General features: G+C 40.6%; 1 protein-coding gene across 1 annotated transcript in view; it reads left to right on the top strand.

The window, feature by feature from the left end:
• Positions 1-22,529, top strand: part of bmpr1ba (bone morphogenetic protein receptor, type IBa) — a 102,113-nt gene extending 79,584 nt beyond the window's left edge. The window contains exons 4-13 of the mRNA XM_033620363.2: positions 12,557-12,719; positions 13,074-13,173; positions 14,748-14,850; positions 16,074-16,170; positions 16,264-16,402; positions 16,812-17,004; positions 18,935-19,232; positions 19,429-19,604; positions 20,300-20,430; positions 20,518-22,529. Of these exons, the coding sequence (XP_033476254.1) occupies positions 12,557-12,719; positions 13,074-13,173; positions 14,748-14,850; positions 16,074-16,170; positions 16,264-16,402; positions 16,812-17,004; positions 18,935-19,232; positions 19,429-19,604; positions 20,300-20,430; positions 20,518-20,643 (1,526 nt within the window). The 3' untranslated portion in view covers positions 20,644-22,529. The remainder of the gene's footprint in view (positions 1-12,556; positions 12,720-13,073; positions 13,174-14,747; positions 14,851-16,073; positions 16,171-16,263; positions 16,403-16,811; positions 17,005-18,934; positions 19,233-19,428; positions 19,605-20,299; positions 20,431-20,517) is intronic.
• The last annotated feature ends 350 nt before the right edge of the window (positions 22,530-22,879 follow it).

The following is a 22,879-nucleotide window of genomic DNA, read 5'->3' on the forward strand; positions in this document are numbered from 1 at the left end:
CATATGCACACACAGAAAAGGGGACATCGTGACTAGACTTCAGTCTGGTACCCAGTTTCCAGCAGTGAAGGACTGCATCTCCAAAAAATGCAAAGTATCTCTACTATGCTGTCATTCCCCCGCAAACCACCTTTAGCCAGCGAGAGTGTGTCTGCATGTTTTTAAATGCTCCGATGTATCCACAGTGTGGAATTCTAAACATGGGCTGTTATATTTGTCGTGGCCAACTATCGACTTGGCGGGTGTGTGGCTATTGTTTATCAGTTTATAGGCATGATTTTTGCATACCACCATGATGGAACAATGAGTCACATGATGATATCACGGGAATAGCATATCCCAATACGTTAAAAATAGCTGCCAAGTTTGAATGGACTGTGAGGGTGTGTGTATTGTAACCTAATGCTACATATTACACCGTGATGGGTGTGCATCATCGTCCAAGTATGCTGTATTAAGTCACAAAAGCAGGTTTTGATTATACAGTACATAAGTGTGTAATGATTAGGGCTGGACCCGACTCATTAATTATGTCAGTCGAACCAGAGTTGGCTGCTCAATATGAATATTCATCTATTAGTTGTTGGTTTTTTCTTCTATAAGGTTTGTAAGTTTTAACAGGGTTTAGCATGATGTTCGGTGTGACAGTGGCATTCACTTAATACTGTAAACAAGCTAACTGCGTCAACGATGGGTTGGAAGTGTGCAACAACACTTTATGCCGGCACTAGATGTCAAACAAAAGCCAGAGACAATATCGTATTAAGTTTCTGTGAGCTGTAAATTCACCACTTCTAAGCAGAGGAGAGAAGATCCTGTTATCTCAGAACCTCAAGCATTTTTTTTATGTATAAGCTCTGTGCAGAGCCTACACATGCTACACCATTGTGAGCGTTTATACTTGTGCAGTGGTGTGTCTGTGTCACTCTGCAGTTACACCTCCAAAACACTAGTCGACAGCTGTGTTTCTTGCTAAGCTGTAAAGTTTAGCTGACTCAAAACACATTCAAAACACACATTAAACATGGCTTAATAGCAACAATTTCAAACACAAGTACACAAATCAGCTTCACTATAATTCGCAGCATTCACAGACAAAACACTTGTCTTTATCTGGACACATTTCCCCAAAAATACAACATGCTAATGTTTCTAGCACAAGCCTATGGCATTTTACATTGTATAAATTAGCCTAGCGGCTGGCTAGCGGATTTTTCCTCTACTCCTATGAAGCCAGGGACAACAGCAACATTTAACAAAGGTAACGTTACAAAATTCAGCTCCATTACAACTCACAAAGTTCACTGACAAAACAGCTGTCTCATTTTAAACACGTTTTCCAAACAAATATAACATGCTAACTTTATGAACACAAGCCCATGGCATTTTACATTGTATAAATTAGAAGCCAGGATGAATCACACACACAAGACTTAAAATGCTATTTTGTGGAGGCTTTATTGTCTTTGCAATTTATTGTTTCTTATCTGTGAAATTAAAGTAAATAAAAACTTTGTTTCCACTGAAGGAAATGGTTTCAGCTTACAAAAACAGACAGGAGGTCTGCGCAACGTGTAGTTAGGTGCATGTCAGGCTATGGTGAAGGGTACGTATGGTAGGTATGGCATTGATTCAACGCAGAAGTATAAATCCCACTCTGTGGTGCAGAGTCTCTCCTCCTCTGTGCTGCTGCATTGTGTCTGCAGCTGTCTGTTCCAAAGAGTAGCGTGAAAGTCAAAAAATCTGGGGACCAAATTATTTTTCCCTTTGTTATCATTGCTAGATAGGGCATTTGGCCTTGATGGCATAAATGTGCTACATCTTAAAATCCAGTAGATGTTAGACATTCACGACTACCAGTGTTCCTCCAAATGTTTAGACTTCACTCTTGACGAGAACAAGCAATAATATTGACCGTCAATGCACAGCTAAGACGATGAGGCTTCAGCTAGGCACAGCCGTATTTTGACATAATTCTAATAGATAATTCTCATGCTTTGGGAAATATATCGAGATATATATATAGTGGTTGTGCTTGCAGATTTGCATATCATAGAGGACTGGAGTATCAGCCTTGGTGAAGGTCTGCGCTCTCTGAGTGCCCTTCTAGTTTAGTATTGTCTTGTTTGTGAGACACATAATTCTGGGCTGCATTAGAAGCCACATGTTGAAATTTGTGGATCTAATCCCTTATCTGTGGTCAGGATAATGTTGTTTGGAAATCGTTGCAGAGCATGTTTGTGCACATTTACAAGAGGGGAAAAACAGGCTTTCTGACAGTGGGCATGAAACCACCAATGGAACTAATTGGTAAAAGGCCATCAACAGTGCATTTGTTATCTGTCACTGAGGTTTATGCAGATGTTGAGTGTGTGGAAATTGGAGAGCTTCATGACACCAGTTTTGTGCTTTATATCAGTTTGGTGAGTGTAAACAAGGATGTGTACTTTCAAATCAACCTGTGTTTGTGGGGCACTTTCCTTCTCCATTTCTACTAAATATGTTGAATATTTTTATAGATTATATTTCACCTTTGTTAAAGTGTATTGCCATGTGTTGAGCATAAGTGGAGGATTTTGTGTTGCAATAGAGTATGGTTTAAGCTCATGTGTTAATAGTGTGTAAGCCCCTGTACGTGCTGCGTTATTCTGGATGCCGTTGCTTATGGTAAAGCATTCCTTTGTGACATACACATCTGTCTGATGATAAAAAAGAGCTGCTGCTTTAAGGGATCTGTAGGAGATCAGCAGTGTTTCTTGTAGCTTCATTTGTCTTCCATAGGAATTGTTTGAAAAGATGTGTAGGAGGATATTTTCCATCTTCTTTGCATATATGTTGAGATGTATCAGCTATGTTTAACTTGAACATATGATCTTTGAAGTAAATATTTTTATCAGCCAGCTATTCTCATTGTTACGTTTGAATAAAGTGCCTTGATGTACCGATTTGGATTTAGGTTGGATTTGACTTAAGCAACAATAAATACAATTTGTAGTTGTTGTTATAAGTAATGGTGACTATTTTGGTTAAAAATTAAATGTAGTTATAATTGTTTATATTTAGGATGGACATGATTATTGCTGGCCTCCATGGGGCCCTGAAAAAGCCTTATCCTTTCCCCCCATATGGGCGGCCCTGCTGTTCATTAAGTTGTGACAATAGTCAAGCTGCAGCAAAATCTCCATTCTCCATGTATTCATTTGCGCGACTCTTGTGTCTGTGGCTTTCATTTTTGTCTTTATGACAAGTCAGATTTAAGTGGCAGCATGTAGTCAAATCAGAATAAAGCCAGATTTGAACCAGCGGTATCAGAATTACACAGCCAGCTCTCTGCTCCAGCCGGATGCCCGGTGTCTTTGAATTAATACAAGCTGTTTTGTGATGAGTAGGAGCCCACAGATGGCCATGAGAAGGAGCTTTTGATGAAGAGACCAGCTGGTATCCTCTGTCCTTTTCTTTGCTTTGCTCTTTCACACCTCCTTAAAGGACCGTTTCATCATTTCCTTGTATTGCAAACGGGACGCTGAGGGCCTTCTGGAATGATCTCAGAGTTCCGGAATCCTTGTGTACCTGTCACTCAACCCCATGAAAGGGGACGCACGCACGCCCTCACACGCACGCACACACCCAACTGGTCGCAGCATAAAGCTGGCAGATGACAGCTGTATAACCAGAGACTGGCACTGGCTCATTACTGCATCATTCATCAGTGTGACATAATGAAGGAATGTTTGAAGAGCTGTTGATGATGTTGTTGTGTTGGAGGATAGAAGGGCTGAATGCAGCTCCAGCAGCTCCCCTCATCCCTCTTCTCACTACTTTAATTGTGCTGTTTTTGCTAAAGAAAACGTCTTGAAAGCTGTATTCTGTCTAAGCCACATGACATCACTTGTGTCTTTTGTGACTGGCTACTTGGTGGTCGGTCGCAATCCTGGTTGCCTAACTTGCTGGATAGGTTCGAAGCTTTTTGCAGACATAAATTGTCCATTTTTTTCTCACAGTACTAATTGATCATTCATTCATTTCCTGCAACTGCTTATCCTGTTACGGGTCCAGGGGGGCTGGAGCCTGGAGGCAGGGTACACCCTGGACAGGTCGCCAGACTATCGCAGGGCTAACACGTAGAGACAGACAACCATTCACACTCTCATTCACACCTACGGCCAATTTAGAGTCATCAATTAACCTGCATGTCTTTGGACCGTGGGAGGAAGCCGGAGTACTCGGAGAAAACCCACGCTTACACTGGGAGAACATGCCCCCCCACCCTGGGCTCGAGCCGCCCACCCCAGATTGAAACCAAGAAACCTCTTGCTGTGAGGCAACAATGCCAACCACTGCACCACCGCACCACCAATTGAATCATAATAAAATTAAAATGGCAAATTAAACTGCCACATTACTCTGTACGTTAAAAAATAGTTTCTAAAGTCCTTATATATCTACTTGTGCTTGAAGTACTACCTTCATTCAGAATGTATCTGTGAGTTTTAGGAGCGTGGATGAATTAAGAGGTGTTAAAGTGTTGGAGAAGAGAGACGCAAAGAGCTGTAAAAAAGTCTGAAGGAGAGAGAAACAGCAGGGTTTGCTTCTTTTGAAAGTTGAACGAGGAAAAGGGGTTGGAGGAGTAATGATGCATAACGTCCTCCTGCCCTCAATATATACAACAGAAACCATAACATTATGTACCTTTGAGCATGAGACTGAGAGCGTAAGGAACCATTTTCTTGCTTTGATACTAGCATCAATGATTGCGACCTTTTAATCCAACTTCTGTAAGACCAGAGGTGAAAGGGAATCTGTCTGACCCTTTCTCGTCTCATATTAGAAGTAATACAGTAGTAAAAGAGCGAGCTTTGTCACAGGACTCAAAGGCAAAACATGTTTGATTTTCAAAGTAAGTTTAGCCAAAACAGCCGGAGAGACGACCTCAGCTTCCCAGCATCCAGCTGCCAGATCACAAAGTGGGGTTCATTAAGACATTCCTGCACATGTGGGATGGCTCGGTTCATCTCAACATTGACAGGAAGAAGAACACGGAGATAAGACCAGGCACTGAAAGTACATGGAAGTCGAGCGAAAGAGGGAGAGGGAGAGAGCAGGAGCAAAAACCTTTCACCTTCCATGTGTCTTTCGCTGTACCGACGGCACTGTCAAACACCAGCAAGATGAACTACTACTTAGAGGGAAGAAGGGGGCAGGAAGGGAGCTGTGTTGTCAAATGAGTGTGTCTTAAGTGGAAGGGGGAGGCGGGTAGTGTTTACACGGGCTCGGTGAAAGGGCTTTTCTGGTAGGCCTTGTTTGACATGGCCGGGATAACTAATGAATATGTTCTCTCTCTTTCTGTTTCCCCCCCCGTCCGTCTGTCTATCTACCTCTAAAATCTCTTATCTTCATCTCGCTATCTCATGCACAATATCCCTCTCCCTCACTTCCATCCCCTCCGTCTATCTAAATATCTGTCCTCTTCTTTTCTTTTTGTGTTTCAGTTTGTACAAAGCGGCGTCTGTTTAAAAGAGGCCTTTTAGCTTTTGGGGGTTTGTGGGGCCACGGTTGTTAATTGTGTGTTTACAGTGGCCCCTATATCCTGCCATCAAGCCTGAAAAAAGCCTATAGGGGAGACCTGAAAGCTCACACTGGCATCTGAAAGGCCATTTTAGTGAAAGAGCTTGAAACAATTATGGTGTCAGTGAAGTGCCTGGAAATTTGGGCCAGTTTCAGAGCGCGAATCGTTTGGCTTGCAGCATGTTTTGACGTTGGTGGTACTTAGTGGGGTTTGGACTGGAGCCCCATTGGTCAGTGCAGGTTTTTACAGGGGTTGCACCTAACAGCCAGGACCAGACCACAGAGGCATTGTTTTCTTATACCTCATATTCCTTTAACTGCATTACCAATCCCCTCTCAAACCATCAGAGCATACATTATATTATAAAAAGCTGCCTATCTCTCTATAAAGCAGATTATGATAATTCATATGCTTTCTCCTCAGACAGAATCTGTGTGTGTGAAATTTTACACCAAGATAAAAAAAAACAAACATTTTGCCCCTTTTTTCTTGAAGATAAGATTTAAAGACCATGCAGGGTCAGAGCCTTCCTGTTTTCTAAAACAGCAGAATATTTGACCTTGGTCACTCTCCCCTCCACAGACAGATGGGACAGGCTCATGAGAAAAACAGCCATTACCTTATAACCATATTATAACTGTATTCAGAGGTAAAAGACAAAGATGACACAAAAAGAGAGAGTCAAGAGCAAAAACCTGTAATGTAGTATGATACTGGCTTAAGAATATGAGACAGAAAGAGAAAGATGGATTACCTTAAATGACTTGTTCACATGCCTGACATTTTCAAAGGAGATAGGTGATGATGATGTATTTCAACATATAGAAAGAAGGATTGTACTTTAAAGATTGGGGCCATGTTTACATGAAAACAATCCACTGAAAACAGAATCGTTTCTTATTTTCATTTTGAAAAAAGTTCCGCGTTTAGGCAACAACGTTTTGATAACAATGGCCGTGCACACGGATCCACAAAAATGACCAAAAACGCTGCAGTATACATGCCAGGCCAGTAGTTGGCGGTGTGACGCTTACGCTTCCTTCTACAGAGCGGGGATGTATAAACAAATAAAATGACAACCGCACCAACGTTTGTCTGGACAGACGACGAGGTGGAGTTGATACAGTAAATCTACACTTTGCTGGAGAAGCGTTGCTAAATTCAATAGGGTGAGCAGCACAAGCAGAGCTCAGGAGTCCGCCATTGTTGTTGTGACGGTCGACTTTCTCATGCATGCCTAGTGACTGGAACCGTAATGCACATGTGTGATAAGTCTCTGTTTACAGAGGAACTGCATATTGCAAGTTTACATGACAACGGAGACGGTGCTGTTTCCAAAAAATTGCACTCTGGAACCCGTTTTCAAAACGTTGCGTTTTCAGGCACCCGAAACGCCGCTATCCTGTAAACGATCAGCTAAAACACAACTAAAATTTACCGTTTTCAGTTGAAATCGTTGTCGTATAAATGGGACCTGGGACTCACAAAAAATTAAAAAAATAGATGAATAGATAAATAAAAAATTGAGGAAAGGTAATGTGTGCAACAGAGGCTTTGTTAATCCCATATATTCATTTTGTCTACGGCCGCAAGGGGGTTCAGTTAGCCCCCTAAACCTACACAAAGTGCACCTGTGCTACCCCGCCAACAACAATCACAGATGCACAGACAATATAATAAAAGCTCACAGCAAAGGAAATTAAATTGAAATTGATTGAAAGTCATATGCATTTGTTACGTGGATTCCTGTAATCCTGTAATCTCTAATCTAATAAGTATCAGGTTGGACACCTCAGCTATTAGCTTTCATGCAAAGAGCATTAATGAATTAAACAATATTCTGCTCGGCTGTGGCTTTTTATCTCTCTCCCACTGTCTTTCTCTCACTCACACACCCACACCCACACACATCGAGCAGTAGCCAGAGATCCCAGGTGCAGGATGGATGTGAAAGGCTTTGTGTTTTGTCAACAGCACAGCAGCACCTCACATGACTATCCAGCGGACTCACATAGGGAGGACAGGCCAAAGAAAGGGGAAGATGAGAAGAGAAAAAGAGGTGGGGTATAAGAAGATAGGGAGGCTGTGTGGGAGATTTGAGAAGAAAGAGGCAGAGAAAAAAAGAGAAGGTTTAAGAAGTGGGGCTATATGCAGGAGAGAGGCAGAGAAAGGCTAAAGTAAGAGATATAAGACAAAAGAAAAAGGGGGAGAGAGGTTGGCATCGGGCGAGACACAAAGTGAGTGAGCATTGGGGAGCAGGATGGAGTAAGTGATGGGAGGGAGGGGGACGGAGTGAGAGAAAGGGTGGAAAAGGCCAGTGGCCTCTGCTCTGTCCCCTCTGTGTGCTGCTAAACTGCCCACCAGTTCCCCGCAGCTCTGTCACTTCTCGTTTGTTAATCCCCCTTTCTTCTCCCCCTCCTACTCTTCCTCGCTCCCTTTCTCTCAAATCGGTCAATTGTTAATGTGACCCCTTTAAACCCCACTGTCCCTCTCTTGCAGTATTGTCAACACATTATCAGTGTGTACAAGAGGGGCATTTAGAAAGGGAAGTGCTTGATGACAAATGACTATGCTCCTTTGAAAATATCTGCCAAAGTTATTTTTGTATTGGACTTAGGAAACAGCGTACTATGAAGCAGCGGTACAGCGATTGTGTTTTTGTTAAGATGAGGACGGACTGCTTTACATGAGGCATGCTGTATCCTTTTAATATGACACACACATCCTTATTGATGAATGAAAGGCAAACAAAATGGGACTTTGTACTAGCAATGAAAGCTGTGGGTTAGAAAACCAATTGCTGGTGCATGCTCACATTTATCACAGTCAGAATGAATGAGATGACTGAGCACCACCCTATGCATTGAACACTCGCTTCTTGATCGCAACACAAAGGAGAAAAATCAAAGCCTGAGATCAGAATATAATTGGCACACTAAAGTATTTTATCTTTCTAATAGCATTAGCTGTAACTTTCCTCTCTTTGAGCCGCAGTCAGTGAAGTCAACGTGCTTAAAGTTGTGCTACCTTTTTGTGAATACAGATTCATGAACGTCAAACAATACAAGTGCAGCATGTTGACAACAAAGCGCTTATTAGTGACTGAAATAAATCAAGAGAGGAAGAGACATTTGCGAAGCACATGTGTATGTGCATACATTTTTTAGCTTTTGTGTGTAGTAATGTGTGTGTGTGTATGTGTGTGTGTTTGTGTCTGTATTTGTTTCAGTCCATTAGGGAGCTTTAAGCATTTATCCCCAGAGGAAGTTCTTTGATGTTTTGTGAAAGACAGCTGAGCTCAGATGAAAGAGAAGATACCACCCATTATCTGACGTTTGACTGACAGCACATAACCACCCTGAAAATATACTGCACATTTCCAAGTTCCCATCGAATCCAATTTGTTTTTCAGAGGTGAAGCTCTCTGTAGAATACCTTTTTATCCAGTGAAGACACTATTAGCCTTCGTCACTATAGATTCAGTTTCATTAGCCACACTGAAAATATGCAGTACGTAATAACACGGTTGAATATTGTGATAACGATAATACTTGCTTGAACTAAAAAAAGAAAAAAAAAATCTCCTGAATGAAATATCTCAAGAATACCTTGAAAGGAATATCTTCAAATTTGGCACAATTGATTAAATAATCATTTCTGGTGGTCATAGGTCAAAGGTCCCTGTGCCCTTCTCTGTCTTATTATTGTCAACAAGACATCTCAAAAATACATTGAAGGAGTTTTTCAAATTTGACACAAATTATTCACTTGGACCCAAGGTTGAACTAATTGGATTTTGGTGGTCAAAGGTCACGGTCACTGTGACCTTGCATCTGTCTCATTCTTAAGGTTAAAGGGGAACACCACTTAAATTAAGATTACAAATGTGTTATTTCCATGTGTGTTATTTCCATGGCCAAGAAAAGTTCAGTCAGTATTTGTAACCATGAGCTTCATTCTCTCAAAGCCAGAAACCAGGTCTCAAGATTGCAGTGTCGTAGGGTATAAAGTCTGATGCTGCTCCATAGACACTAAATAAGAGACGGATTTCATGGACCCACAGAATGTTTTCTTTTTTATACCCAAATGAGCTTTACTCCACTGTAGTGTTCTATACAATTCCCCTGGCTGCTCTCAGTGTCATCTAGAACATTTTTTCCCAATTCATTGTCTGTGGAGCAGCTCCAGGCCTTATACCCCATGACATCACAAATATGAGCTGGAGCACTCTAGTTTTTGGGTTTGGGAGAGAGTTGTTCATTTTTACTAAAATATTTGGACTGTCTTAGACCAAAAAAATAAGGTGTCTGAATTTTGAAATGATGAAGTACTCCTTTATGGCCACTGTGAGCTCATCTGTCACATTGTTGTTAAAGCGGTGTCTCAAGAACTCCTTGGGAAAATGTCCTCAAATTTGGCACAAACACTCACTTTGACCACCAAAATCTAAACAGTTCATCCTTGAGTCAGGGGTCAAAGTCGGTATCTCAAGAACAACTTGAGAGAATTTCTTCAAATTTGGCACCGACATCTGTTTGAACCCAAGGATGAAGTGATTAGAATTTGGTGGCTAAAGGTCAAGGTCAGTGAGACGTTATGTCGGTCTCATTTTGTGAATACAATAACTCAAGAAGGCCTTGAGGGTGAATTTCCTCATATTTGGCACAAATGTCCACTTGGACTCATGGGTTAACTGATTAGAATTTGGTAGCCTAAGGTCAAAGATAAAGGTCACTGTGACCTTACAAAACATTGTTTGGCCATTAATCAATAAATTCATCTGCTAATTATGACAAAATTTCCTACAAATGTGAACTTGATGATTATTTATCAAAAATGTCATTGTGTAAAGCACCGGTAGGCAACATTTCAATATTGTCACAATGTCTTTACCGAGATATTTGGTCCAAAATATCAAAAATATAGTTTGATTTTCTTCATATTGCAGGCCCTAAATTTAACTATCATGCAGCAGACCAGTGCTCAGACATTAAAGCTGTCGCTGTGATTGACTACACAAGCTAAGATTCGAGAATAGAGTGTGAAAAGAAGGGCAATAAAAAGGATTAGAAAATACCAGAGTTTTTAGACTTTTTGAAAGTTGCCATGCTGTCACACTAGCACTGGATCCCATTAGTCATAAAGGGTTTTTAGCCAGGGCGAGCCCACTACTGTGTGTCTTTTATGCTTCACACATTTCTCATGAAGGCTGCTGCTGAAAACCCACAAAACTATTGTTGCACTTCAGCCAGCTTTACATCCCCCAACACGTAGAAGTTGCCAGTAGTTCTCCAGAGCACAGCCAACATCGGCTTTTATGTAATTTTGACCGTATATCACACATCCAATTCTGCAGGAGCGAGAGATTAAGTCTATTTTTTTTGTACCTGACTTGAAAAATGTACAGTAGTTTCTGAGTTATAGGAAACTGCATTTGCAGTTTTTGTTGTTACCTCAATCACTTATGCTTTACTGCGTGTCACTTTTTTACTATAAGGCTGTTAACGTTTGCAGAGAGAAATAAAAGCACATAATTGGTTCATACGTTCTGACTGTGCCCTTTCACACAAACTGTGTGTGTTTATTGATTCTCTTTCTTTGAAATGTGCATCTGCTTGCAAAAACAACCTGAACCCGAGAACTAGAGGCTGAAAGAGGAGTAGGGGAGCAGATTTTGTATCTGCTAGTAGTTTATTTCAGAGAGGAAGGACTCATGCTTATTTTGGACCATCTCCGCTTGCAGCTGTTAAACATCTGGTCTCAATGATCATGCTGGAATGAATGAAAATCTTAAAAGACGTGAAGGAAAGACACTTCCGTGAGCTTTTTTTCCCTCAAGTGACAAACAGGTGCCCTTTTGAAACAGGATAAGTAGGGAATACAACAGCTTTGTTCTAGGTCTTAGGAGCTGTATCAGTTGAAAGAGCAAAAAAAAAAAAAAAAACCCAAAAAATCTGCTGTGACACAGTATCAGGTTCTTTTTTTTTTTTTTTTTAACAAATGTTATGTGTATGTGTTCCTCACATTTTCTCTGGTGCTTCTTATTTTTATATATTCACGTTTTAGCAGGTTGAGTGGTCACATTGCAAATACGATTTCAGCTCAGTCAGCCGGCTGATGTGGATTGGATTTATCATGTGAATACAAAGTATGCACAGAGTTTATAGTTTCCGTCTTGGCCCTGACCTCGTCACTCCCTGCAAGCGTACACCAGCACATCAGAAACTGGGGGAGTAATGATATTAAACTTCTCCCCCAGGGGAACTTACAAACCTACAGGTGGATGCTGAGGCCGAGGCTGGGCCCATGAAATAAACTATGAGCAGCAGAGGCAATGGCAGAATCACACTAATAAAATGGCATGAACTGCAGTGATAAACCTCCATAATGCACCGCAAGACCGCCAGAACACAATTATTTTACACTTAAAAATAAAACGACACAATAAACATGTTTCTATGTTATAAGCTTGCTCATGAAATGAAATGAGCAGCTCATCAGTGAGGCAACAGAGTGGGGTCAGATCGCCGTTTGAGATATGACTATCTAGTAGAGTATATCAAAGCAGTGCACCTTGAAACGTCTGCCTGAACTCGCTCACAGGCTTTTCTTTTTTGATATGTTCTGGCATGTTTCACTGAATATTAAACACATGATACATCTCCTTGCTCTTTATGACATAAAACATTTTTCTGAAACTTATTCCCCACTCAGTAAGCTACAGATAATAAAACCTCTAAGTCTGGCTGTGTTACTGCAACACTTGCAGATCTTTTTTCTATTTTCTCCAGTCTAAACACCCTCTAGTAGCATGAGTCCAAACATTTAATGGCACTAATAATGCAGTCCCTGACCCTGGCAGTGTTGGTGCTTTTTTCCTCCGTAAAAATGTATTATGAATCTATGATTCATGCATGTGACTTCAACTTGTTTTTCCTGTCTCTCTCCCAACTAAATTTCTCCTATTTTCTCATTTTGCCTGTTTTATAGGCAATATATTGGACAGTATGCTGCTGAGAGCATCCAGCAAGGAGGCAGTGGAGAGTGGGAAGGAGACTAGTGGCAGCACAGCTCCTGCTTTATCCTCCCAAAGACTACTGTGGTGTCACTGTTATCACCACTGCCCAGAAGATTCAACCAATAATACATGCAGGTACTGTAAGGAGTGGAGAAACAAACAAATAACAAATGTGAATGTGAAAAAATATCAATTAAACATTCACTTGCTCACACACAAGCACTGACATTCACACATACACTCACAATATTACACTGCTGCCAGCCAGGGTCTGAAATTAACTTTTTTCCCCCACCATTGCTAACAGTTTCCCCACATTAGGTGGGTGATGGGTAATGTGATAATGATAATGTTCATATAGGTTGAGTTGGCATTTGAACACAAACAGTACTTGCACTTGTGATTTTGCCCTCACAGGCGATGCTGACAGTTATACATCATCTTTAACATTATGTCAGTGCTTGCTTTACTTACTGTCCTTTTTTCCAGGACGGATGGCTACTGTTTTACCATGGTGGAGGAGGAGGGAGGGGTACCAGTCCAGACTGCAGGTTGCCTCGGGCTGGTCGGATCAGAATTTCAGTGCAGGGTGAGTAGATGGCCGCAGCATTACAATCCACATAAGTGCTCCCTGTGGCAACCATTTTCTTTTGCTATCTCAGATCTTAATCTTAACAACTTAATTTAGGTGGAAAGAATCACAGGAGGGTAAGTGAATAAAGCACCACTTAATAACAACTTACTTGTGACAAAATTTAATTGGGGCTGTAATTAGGGCCTGAGCACCACATGGTGTGAGAACTCTATTGAAATCCAAGGGTTCTTTATTCTCATTCTTCTTCCTCCAAATGCATCACATTTTTGAGGGGCTTAACATTATTTTAAAAACTCATGAAACTTTGCATACATATGACATATGGTGAAACTTTTGATACTTTTGGGGTCTCATGCCTGGGTGCCCAAAAATTGGCTCAGTAAGGCCCTCGACAAAATTTTGACGAAGCACCCCTGAAGGTGGTTTCACCGACATGTACGAAACTTGGTAGGCACATGCAACACCCTAAGACACACAAAAGAGTCTTTTGGAGCCTTATGATAAACCCAACAGGAAGTCAGCCATTTTGAATTTACTGTGCAATTTTTGTGCATTGTTGGCCATTTCCAGGGGTCGTACTTTAATGAACTTCTCCTACAGATTTGATCTGATTGACTTTAAATTTTGTCTCTACCATCTTAAGACCTTGGACATCAAAAGTTGCTAAAAGCTTGAGTTTTCATAGAACCATGTGGCTGTGGCGAGGTGTCAAATGTCAATGTTTCGCCACCAAGCAGGAAGTGGTTTGTAACTCCAGAATACAATACAATCTGCCCTAAACTTCACATTCTACTGTATGAGGCTCCAGGCCTGAAGCTAACTACATGCACATTAGGTGTCATGGTGATTGTGCCGCCTACGTGCAATAGGAAGTAAGATTTGCCAGACAATTATCTTTTGATTTACCTGATATTTGCATGGTGGGGTCTGCAGTTGATTTATAGCAACATGATGTATAATTAGTGTGTTCTCCAGCGCCACATAGTCGACACACAAAGTTGTACAAAAATCTGAAATAGGTCATTCTAGCACCCACACTCTGTGAAGGAAATACCATCTCACTCCTGCGTGCAGGGTCTGACTTTCACAGTAAAAGGAGAGACGCGTCTGCCGGCATCCAGCTTAAATTTATGATTATTTTTGTTGTTTATTAAGCTTGCAATTGATTAACTGATAATTTGTTTAGACTATAAAAAATAAGACTAATTAACGTTTGAATTAAATAATTAAAAAAGATTAGATTAATTAACTTTTTAATTGTATCATTAAAAAGGATTAGATTAGAAAACCCAGAGACAAGGATATCATCCTTAAATCCATTTTGTATGACCAACCATTTAAAATCCAAAGATTTTCAGTAAACCATGTCACCAAACGGAGAAAAGAAGCACATGCTCACATTTAATAGGGTGAATTTTCTTTTAAATTATTCATCTTAAAATTGTTGACTATCTACGCAGATCAGCTTATCACTTAATTGATTAAGCGCTTACTTAATCAACTGCTGAACACAGAAATTATAAAAAGGAAAAAAGAGAAAATAAAAAAATGACTTTTCTGTCTTCCAGGACACAGGGAACTCACGCCAACGGAGATCGTTGGAGTGCTGCACAGACCAAGATTACTGTAACAAAAACCTTCATCCTACACTGCCACCGCTCAAACCACCCCGTAAGTTTATCTCTCTGCTCTCATCCCTCCGCAACTCCTTCTCGCCCATGAAACACAAGAAATATTTTTAAGAGCCACTTGTTCTCCAGATGGCAGGTGACAGTGACAGCGTGGCGGTGACAATGATATGGACGGGGCCAAGAACTGTGACTGATGGTGTTACAGCACACAGGATTCAGAGATAGAGATATCATGACATTGTCAGAGAGTCAAAGACGGCTTAAGTGGGGGAGTCGGCGGGAGTTACTGTCAAACTGTCCTGGAGCTCGCCGAAGCTGCTGGGTGTTGAGAGAATACTGAGGTCTCCGCTGTGTACAACACTATACTCCATGTGTGAGTGTGACAGTCTCTTTGTGTATTTGAGAGACAGTAAGTCTAGATTCCCAGGGAAATCACAAGCCCCAGCAGACACCGGGGGCAGTCATCAATCTGAAACCCTATCATAGGGGATCAGGAAGAGAATTCATCGACTAGGCTGAGGGCTTCCTCTCGCTGTTGACTGGGGCCTTGAGGGAAAAGAGTGTGTGCCAGAAGAAAATGAAAAATTGATGAGTGAAATATGACTTGTACTTGATTTACTGTACAGCGGTTCTTTCAAGTGACTTGTAAGGATGACTAATTTCTTGGTATAATATTCTCTAGTCTCTTGCCTTGTTTTTCTTCCGTATTAGGGGTATTAGAGGGTTTTTGTTGTTGATGTTTTTTCAGCTTAAATGAGCTGTAAACAACATGCAGCGCATCATTATAGCAGCAAGCAGCTGTTTGTTGTGGTGAGATATAGATGAGTTATGACAGCCTGAGCAGAGACTCAAGTTACGCTACAAGTTTCTCTGCTCTTTTTTGTGTTAGCTGTTCTGACTGTGCATGCTTGTTGTTTGTTGCCGATACTGTGGTTGTCACCAACAGTGGCGTAACCAGTGTTTTTGTGGAAGCATAGCACCCACCCTCCAGTCCCCCCCAGCGCTGTTAGCACTCTTAGCTGCTAGCTACAGGCTCAATCACCTCCATGTTGAGAGCCATGTGCAGACAATCTGTGCTCAGACTCAGTCATAGATATGCTCTGAATGTCGCATAAATCCCCTTTAAGTTTCTTGACTCGATAATGGTTCCAGTTGTTTCACATGATTGTGGATCATTAACAGGAGGACTAATGTATGTGATTTTTTTTCTTATTTTTTCTTTCATGTCTCTTCATACCTACCTCGTCATCCTCCCCTCTCCAGTCTATGTAGATGGAAAGATCCACCACATGGCCTTGTTGATCTCAGTCACTGTGTGCAGCATTATACTGGCTGTCATTATTGTCTTCTGCTACTTCAGGTAATCATCACACACACACAGATCCAGATCCACTCACACTTCTTGTCCTGGTACTTTTGTTCCTTTGTGTAACTTCATTCTGTGTTTTTACAGGTATAAGCGTCAAGAGTCTCGTCCCCGGTACAGTATTGGTCTGGAGCAGGATGAAACCTACATTCCCCCTGGAGAATCTCTGCGGGACCTGATAGAGCAATCACAAAGCTCAGGCTCAGGCTCAGGGCTCCCTCTATTGGTGAGATACTCACATTGCAGCCAAACACCTGTTACCTCACCTGATTAAAATAGGCTCCATGCATCCCTTATATGTGCACATTTTGGCCAAGGCATCTCACTTCATTAGATTTTGCCTCAATTATTTTATATAGAAAGTATATGAGGAGATACTGGTGGTTAATTAGATTCTTATTTTAATATTAGAGTGTTTCTTTTTTAATTCTAGGTTCAAGCATCTTATGAAACAATGAAAACACTATTCCCGATTTAACCTGAGAGGTCCTATATCCATCTGAGGCTCACTAAACTATACTTTGGAGTTTCATTTCCAAAACACAAGGAGAATGTGCTGAAACACAATGCAAAACACACATTGACCTAATGGCTAAATTTAACCTAACCCTTTTCCATCTTTTGCTCCTCCTCAGGTGCAGCGAACGATAGCCAAGCAGATCCACATGGTAAAGCAGATAGGCAAGGGGAGGTATGGAGAGGTGTGGATGGGCAGATGGAGGGGAGAAAAAGTGGCTGTTAAAGTTTTCTTCACCACTGAGGAGGCCAGTTGGTTCAGAGAGACTGAGATTTACCAGACCGTCCTGATGAGACATGAGAACATACTGGGTAAGAGTGGTGTCTGTCTATGGTCATGTCTCATGTGTTACATCTTTCAATCCTGCCCCTCCTCTTGTTACTGATTTCTAGTCTCTATGTCTTTGTTTTTTGTCTGTATGTACCTTCCTGTTTGGGACATAATCACATTACACTCTGGAATAGTGTCAAATTGTATTTAATCATTTATTGTTTTAGAATAATTTTATGCTCTTGTAATATGCATTTGGAACTAATTAAAATTAATTTCCAGTGAACACATTCAGTGAGATTGCACTGTTGTTCCAGATCTAGATTCAGTGGAGGGAGAATTACTGCTTGTTGGACCAGATAGAAGCTCTGTCTTGACTACGAAGCATACATACATATATTTTAGTGTAATAAAAAATGTTATGAATTTTTTTTTAAATTTTTTTTTAAAAAGACAGTAAAGCATGCTGTTAAAAAAGTTATAGTATAGTGTGTCTTAAAAATGAATAATAATAATAATAATAATAATAATAATAATGATAAAATGTCATAAAAGTCATACTATAGTGTGTCATGGCATTACAATTTAATAAAAATATCATTGTATAGTATGCCAGAAAATTTTCACAAAATCATAGTTAAATAAGTCGTGGAAATTAAATGTAAAAAGTCATAGTATAGTATGCCAGAAAAGTGTAATTTAAAAAATTGGCGCATTATAGTATGTCATTAAAAGTAGTACCACAGTGTGCTGTAAAAATGTTGTAAAAAGTCATGTCAGGTCATAGTATAATATGCCATGAAAATGTCATAGTGTAGTATCTCATAAAAATTTTTTTTATAAAAAATATAATTGTATAGTATGCCAGAAATATGTCAAGAAAATCATATTTTAAGTCATATTTATTATAGTATAGTATGCCATAAAAAATCTGAATATGTTCAAATTGTAGTTTAGTATTTACTAAAAATGTCATTAAAAAAGTCATACTATAGTATATCAGAAAAAAAAATCAGGAAAAGCTCATAGCATAATATGCCATGAAATTGTCAAAGTGTAGTATGACATAAAAATTAAATTAAAAAGAAAATAGTATAATATGCCAGAAAAAATGTCAAAAAATCATAGTCATAAAAATGTAATGTAAAAAATCACAGTATGCCAGAAAATGTAGAATAGTATGCCATGAGGGGACATAAATCATAAATCAGTTTGTAACATAAGATTAGAAGCACTAATCCAAAACAATCCTATTTTATGGACTAATGGATAAACTGGTGTATTGATTGGTGACTGATAGGTAGAACTAAAACAACAGACAATAAACGCTTGCCGTAGTTGGAGTGGGACTGTGTCGGTTGTTAACTATGCTGCACCACACTGCACTCACTGCCAAAACAGATCAATTATAGCCAAGAGACCGTACACCACAACAAATTATAAAGAAGACAACAACAGACTGCAAACAGAGGCTTGCATAATTAAACACTACAAGATGCATAGTAATTAAGTAGTGGGGCAAAAGATCACTTGCCAGTAAAGCAGAAGACAGACTGTATGCTGCAGTGCATAATGTTGCACCCCACAGTCAATACTACTTCTTTTTTTTCTTTTTTTACATTGAGCACTAAGATCTTTGATTTTGACGTCGTCAGATCCATCAAATGATACAGTTGCCAAAATTAACTTGTTAAGCATGAGCTGCAGAACAGCTTCCTAAAGAGAAAGTTAAACGTTAAAGCTTAAAATGATCTATATTAATAAAGGCTTTGCAAGATTAGATTCAAAAGTAATTTCCCCCAGCAATACTGAATGAACTCGCTCACAACAAATAAAAAAATCCCCTAAGGAATAAAACTTGTTCTGCTCTACCTCTGTGATCAAGCCTATCTGATTCATCTTCACAATGAAGTTTACAGTGAAGACACCCTGCCTGTTTGACTCATCTCTGCACCCTCCCTCCTTTTACAGGTTTTATAGCTGCTGATATTAAAGGAACCGGCTCCTGGACTCAACTTTACCTAATCACCGACTACCATGAAAATGGCTCTTTGTACGACTACCTCAAATCAACCACTCTAGACAATAAAGCCATGCTGCGACTGGCCTACTCCTCCGTATCAGGCCTGTGTCACCTCCACACAGAGATCTTTGGCACCCAGGGCAAACCTGCCATCGCCCACAGGGATCTGAAGAGTAAGAACATACTGGTGAAAAGAAATGGGACCTGCTGTATAGCCGACCTAGGGCTGGCAGTCAAGTTTATCAGGTGATTAAGCACGATTAGATGAAATATTCCTCTTTGATTCTCAACTTGAATCCATGTTTTGGTAAATGTAAGCTCTGGTAAAGGCTTGGAAATGTTCACAAATCAAAGTATTTTGAGCTTATATTATTTCAGAGGATTCAGTAATGTGCATAGCTCATTCATCTTTAATTCAAAATTGTTACTTTGATCTCCGCAGTGACACCAATGAGGTAGACATCCCTCCCAACACTAGAGTCGGTACAAAGCGCTACATGCCTCCAGAGGTTCTGGATGAGACTCTGAACAGAAGTCATTTTCAGTCGTACATCATGGCTGACATGTACAGCTTTGGGCTCATTCTCTGGGAGATTGCTCGGCGTTGTGTCTCAGGAGGTAAATACCGTAAAATTTACTTTTCATCTATTTCTCTGTTTTGTTTTTTTTTGACACAAACACCTTCTGAAAGCCAGATTGCCACAAAGAATTGAACCTATACTTTTTGGATGTCTATAGACCAGAGCAGCACATACAGGGACATCATATAACATCAAGGCCGATAGAAAAACCAAGATCCTATAGATAGATGTCAATGCCATTAGACATGTTTTTCGATGATAATTTTGACGAGCTTGTGACACATTTGTTTCACAGGCATGTCTATTACATATTCTGTGACCTTGCCTGAACCTGAGTGTTCACGTTACTTAAATAAATTGTAAGGTTGATTGATCTGCTCGATTGAGGCCAGGCTGAGATTTAGTTGGAAATGAAGTCTGATGCCGCCATGACGTTACTGTATGTCTGCACTGCAGCAGCTTCCCACGCAAGCTAACTATCCATCAGTTGTAACTGTCATCAGCATCTTCATCATTATCAATATACCAGACTGAAAATGAATATTCACTCAGGATTCTTCTGTTATTTGTTTCACAACCCACGACACAACAGCTTTTCAGTATTTACTGTTATAAAGGTAGTGCAGCCTTGGCGATCTGCACTTGATGAAGCTATCTGTGTTGGTCTTTGTTATGCAATAGGGAATTGAACACTTTACACACTGTGTTTTCTCCCTATCTTATTTGTTGTAGGGATCCTTGAAGAGTACCAGTTGCCGTACCATGAGTTAGTTCCTACAGACCCTTCATATGAAGACATGAGAGAGGTGGTCTGCATCAAGAGACTACGACCATCCTTTCCCAATCGATGGACCAGCGATGAGGTAAAATACGTCAAAATATACTAATACACACATGTACAAATACACTTCAACTGATGACCTTCCTAACATAAATCTGTATCTCCTCAGTGTTTGAGGCAGATGGGGAAGCTGATGACAGAATGCTGGGCCCACAACCCGGCCTCCCGCCTCACAGCCCTACGGGTCAAAAAGACACTTGCCAAGATGTCAGAATCGCAGGACATCAAGCTGTGAGCTGGCACTGCCAGGTGTGTGTTTACACACATAGAAAGGGCACTAACAATCACACTGGCTCTGGTCCGGGCCACACAATCCTTTTTTCCTGGGAAAAGGAGTTGGGACAGGAAGCGAGATCGTCACTCGGAGATCGCAGGATCACAAGAACTTTGAGAACTTCGAACCTCTACAATCCAAGTCCCCCTTGAAAAAGTTTATTACAGGACTGCAGGGGTTAAAACTAAAATGAATCAAGACAATCTGGTCCCGTGTGACCCTGTTCTGTCAATCAGAGAAGATGAGACATTCATTTCAGACTAGTGAGAGGACTCTTAAACCAGGTTCCTGTTCACATGCTCCAAAAGCCCTGGAGAAAGAGATTGAGTTTAACTTGGCACTGTAGCTGCAGAAATACGCAAACAAGCTACTGACCAGTGAGTGGAATATTATATCACTGCTTTCTGTGAAAGCTTCCCTACCTGTAAATGAAGGTCCGATTGATAGAACGAAAAAGGACGTGCTTTAAGGCAATCTGTTATTGCAGCATGACACCTCCTTTCAAAACACTGTCAACCCACTACTGCCTTTATGTTGTAATTGGATTGAACACACGTTTGTCACTCTTAAATTGACTGCTTTTGGTTACGATGACTGACACCATGTGGCAGACAGAAAGTTTACTTCTGAGGCTTTAAAAGTTTTGTTGACACTGAAGAAACCGTACACCTGTATTTTTGAGTTGTGATGGGATATGAAAGTTTCAAAAGCGCATTTTTCGATGTAAAACTCAAACTCTTCGAGAGTCTTTGTGAAAAATAAAGTTTATATGTCCAAATGAATCCTGGATTGAGGCTCTACACGCCTCTGTGTTTCCTTGCCCTGCGTGAGGAGAAGGGGCTTTACAGTAACGGAGCGATTGAAGCAGAATGGTGCCACCCGTAGGTGCTCTGTGGCAATTACAGGCAATCAGAAAATGTTGTACACTAGCTGTTGTGGTGACTTCTTGCTTGATGATGTAGTGATCTATTATAAAGTGTGGAATTGTGCCTGTGTTAGTTTAGGGGTACCACAAGTCATTTGTCACTGGGGACTGCTATCATTCAGACACTCTCATGACACAGAGTTGCCACCATAACAAGGCTAATAATGGATACGTGTGTGTGTGTGTGTGTGTGTGTGTTAGGCAGCTGGACCAGGAGCCTTCACTTAAAATATTTAACACACACACACACACACAGTATTGTTGAAATAGCAACTGGTCCTAGAAAACACCCCCCAGCCATCCCCAAACTATCACCGTTATTACCCAGTGGACATCACACAGTCACTTTCTCCCCGACCACCAGGCTGCCTCATACATGTAAATTAAAGTCCATGTTGAGCTGATTCACCATTTGCATCTGTCACACTGAAATCAAATGGCACCCAAGTCATTAAAAAATCCATCATCCGGCTTCTGTCAGGTGAGTTTCTCCACTGATTCAAATTCTCACATGGTAGCGAGTATTAGGAAGCTTTAACAGCCTCACTGCTGCAGTATGAAATGGTTCTCAAGGTAAATCTGGACACCTTTCATCATCACAGTTAGCAAGCTGTTAGGTCTTCCACAGCGGCCCGCCATCACATATCCATTCGTTTTTAGCTTTCCTTAGTCCCATTTGTAAAACCCTTAACTTTCCTTCAGGTCACTAAGTTCATTTCTCTTTATATCTCTACCAGCTGAAATAATGGGATGCTCTGTCACTGCTGAGTGTGTGACGGATTTGTTGTGTTATACATGCCCTTTCTTTCCTCTTGGGTGTTGTGCCTTATTTAATCTGTACCTACTGTAGTTGTCTGTGAGAAAGTGGTGTTTTTAATTCAGTAAAAAGGTTGAACATTCCCCTAATAAAGTGTTTCACTCATCCACATGGCTGATGCACAGTTTGTGGTGGCCGACTGAGGTGCATGTTAAGTAGTCCCTAGGTGGTGCCTCATACTGTTAAGGCATGCTCTCCATATTTTCTTTGTTAGAAAAAAAAGCTGCATGCCTCATTGCGACCCACTGGTGCTGCTGAGCACTCAGCATGTTAAACAGTGACACCGTAAGGATTTTCTGTTCCAATTTCCTTCCCTTCAGGCGACTTTATCCAGCTACCCATTGAGTCTGGAACCTGTAAATATGAATTGCACGGGGAAAAAAGGTATACAATCACAGCATTGCAAATCAAATGTATATATTCATGGTTTACAAATTGCATTTTGTATCAACAAC

The sequence above is a fragment of the Epinephelus lanceolatus genome, chromosome 9 (assembly GCF_041903045.1).
Source record: "Epinephelus lanceolatus isolate andai-2023 chromosome 9, ASM4190304v1, whole genome shotgun sequence".
Lineage (NCBI taxonomy): Eukaryota > Metazoa > Chordata > Actinopteri > Perciformes > Serranidae > Epinephelus > Epinephelus lanceolatus.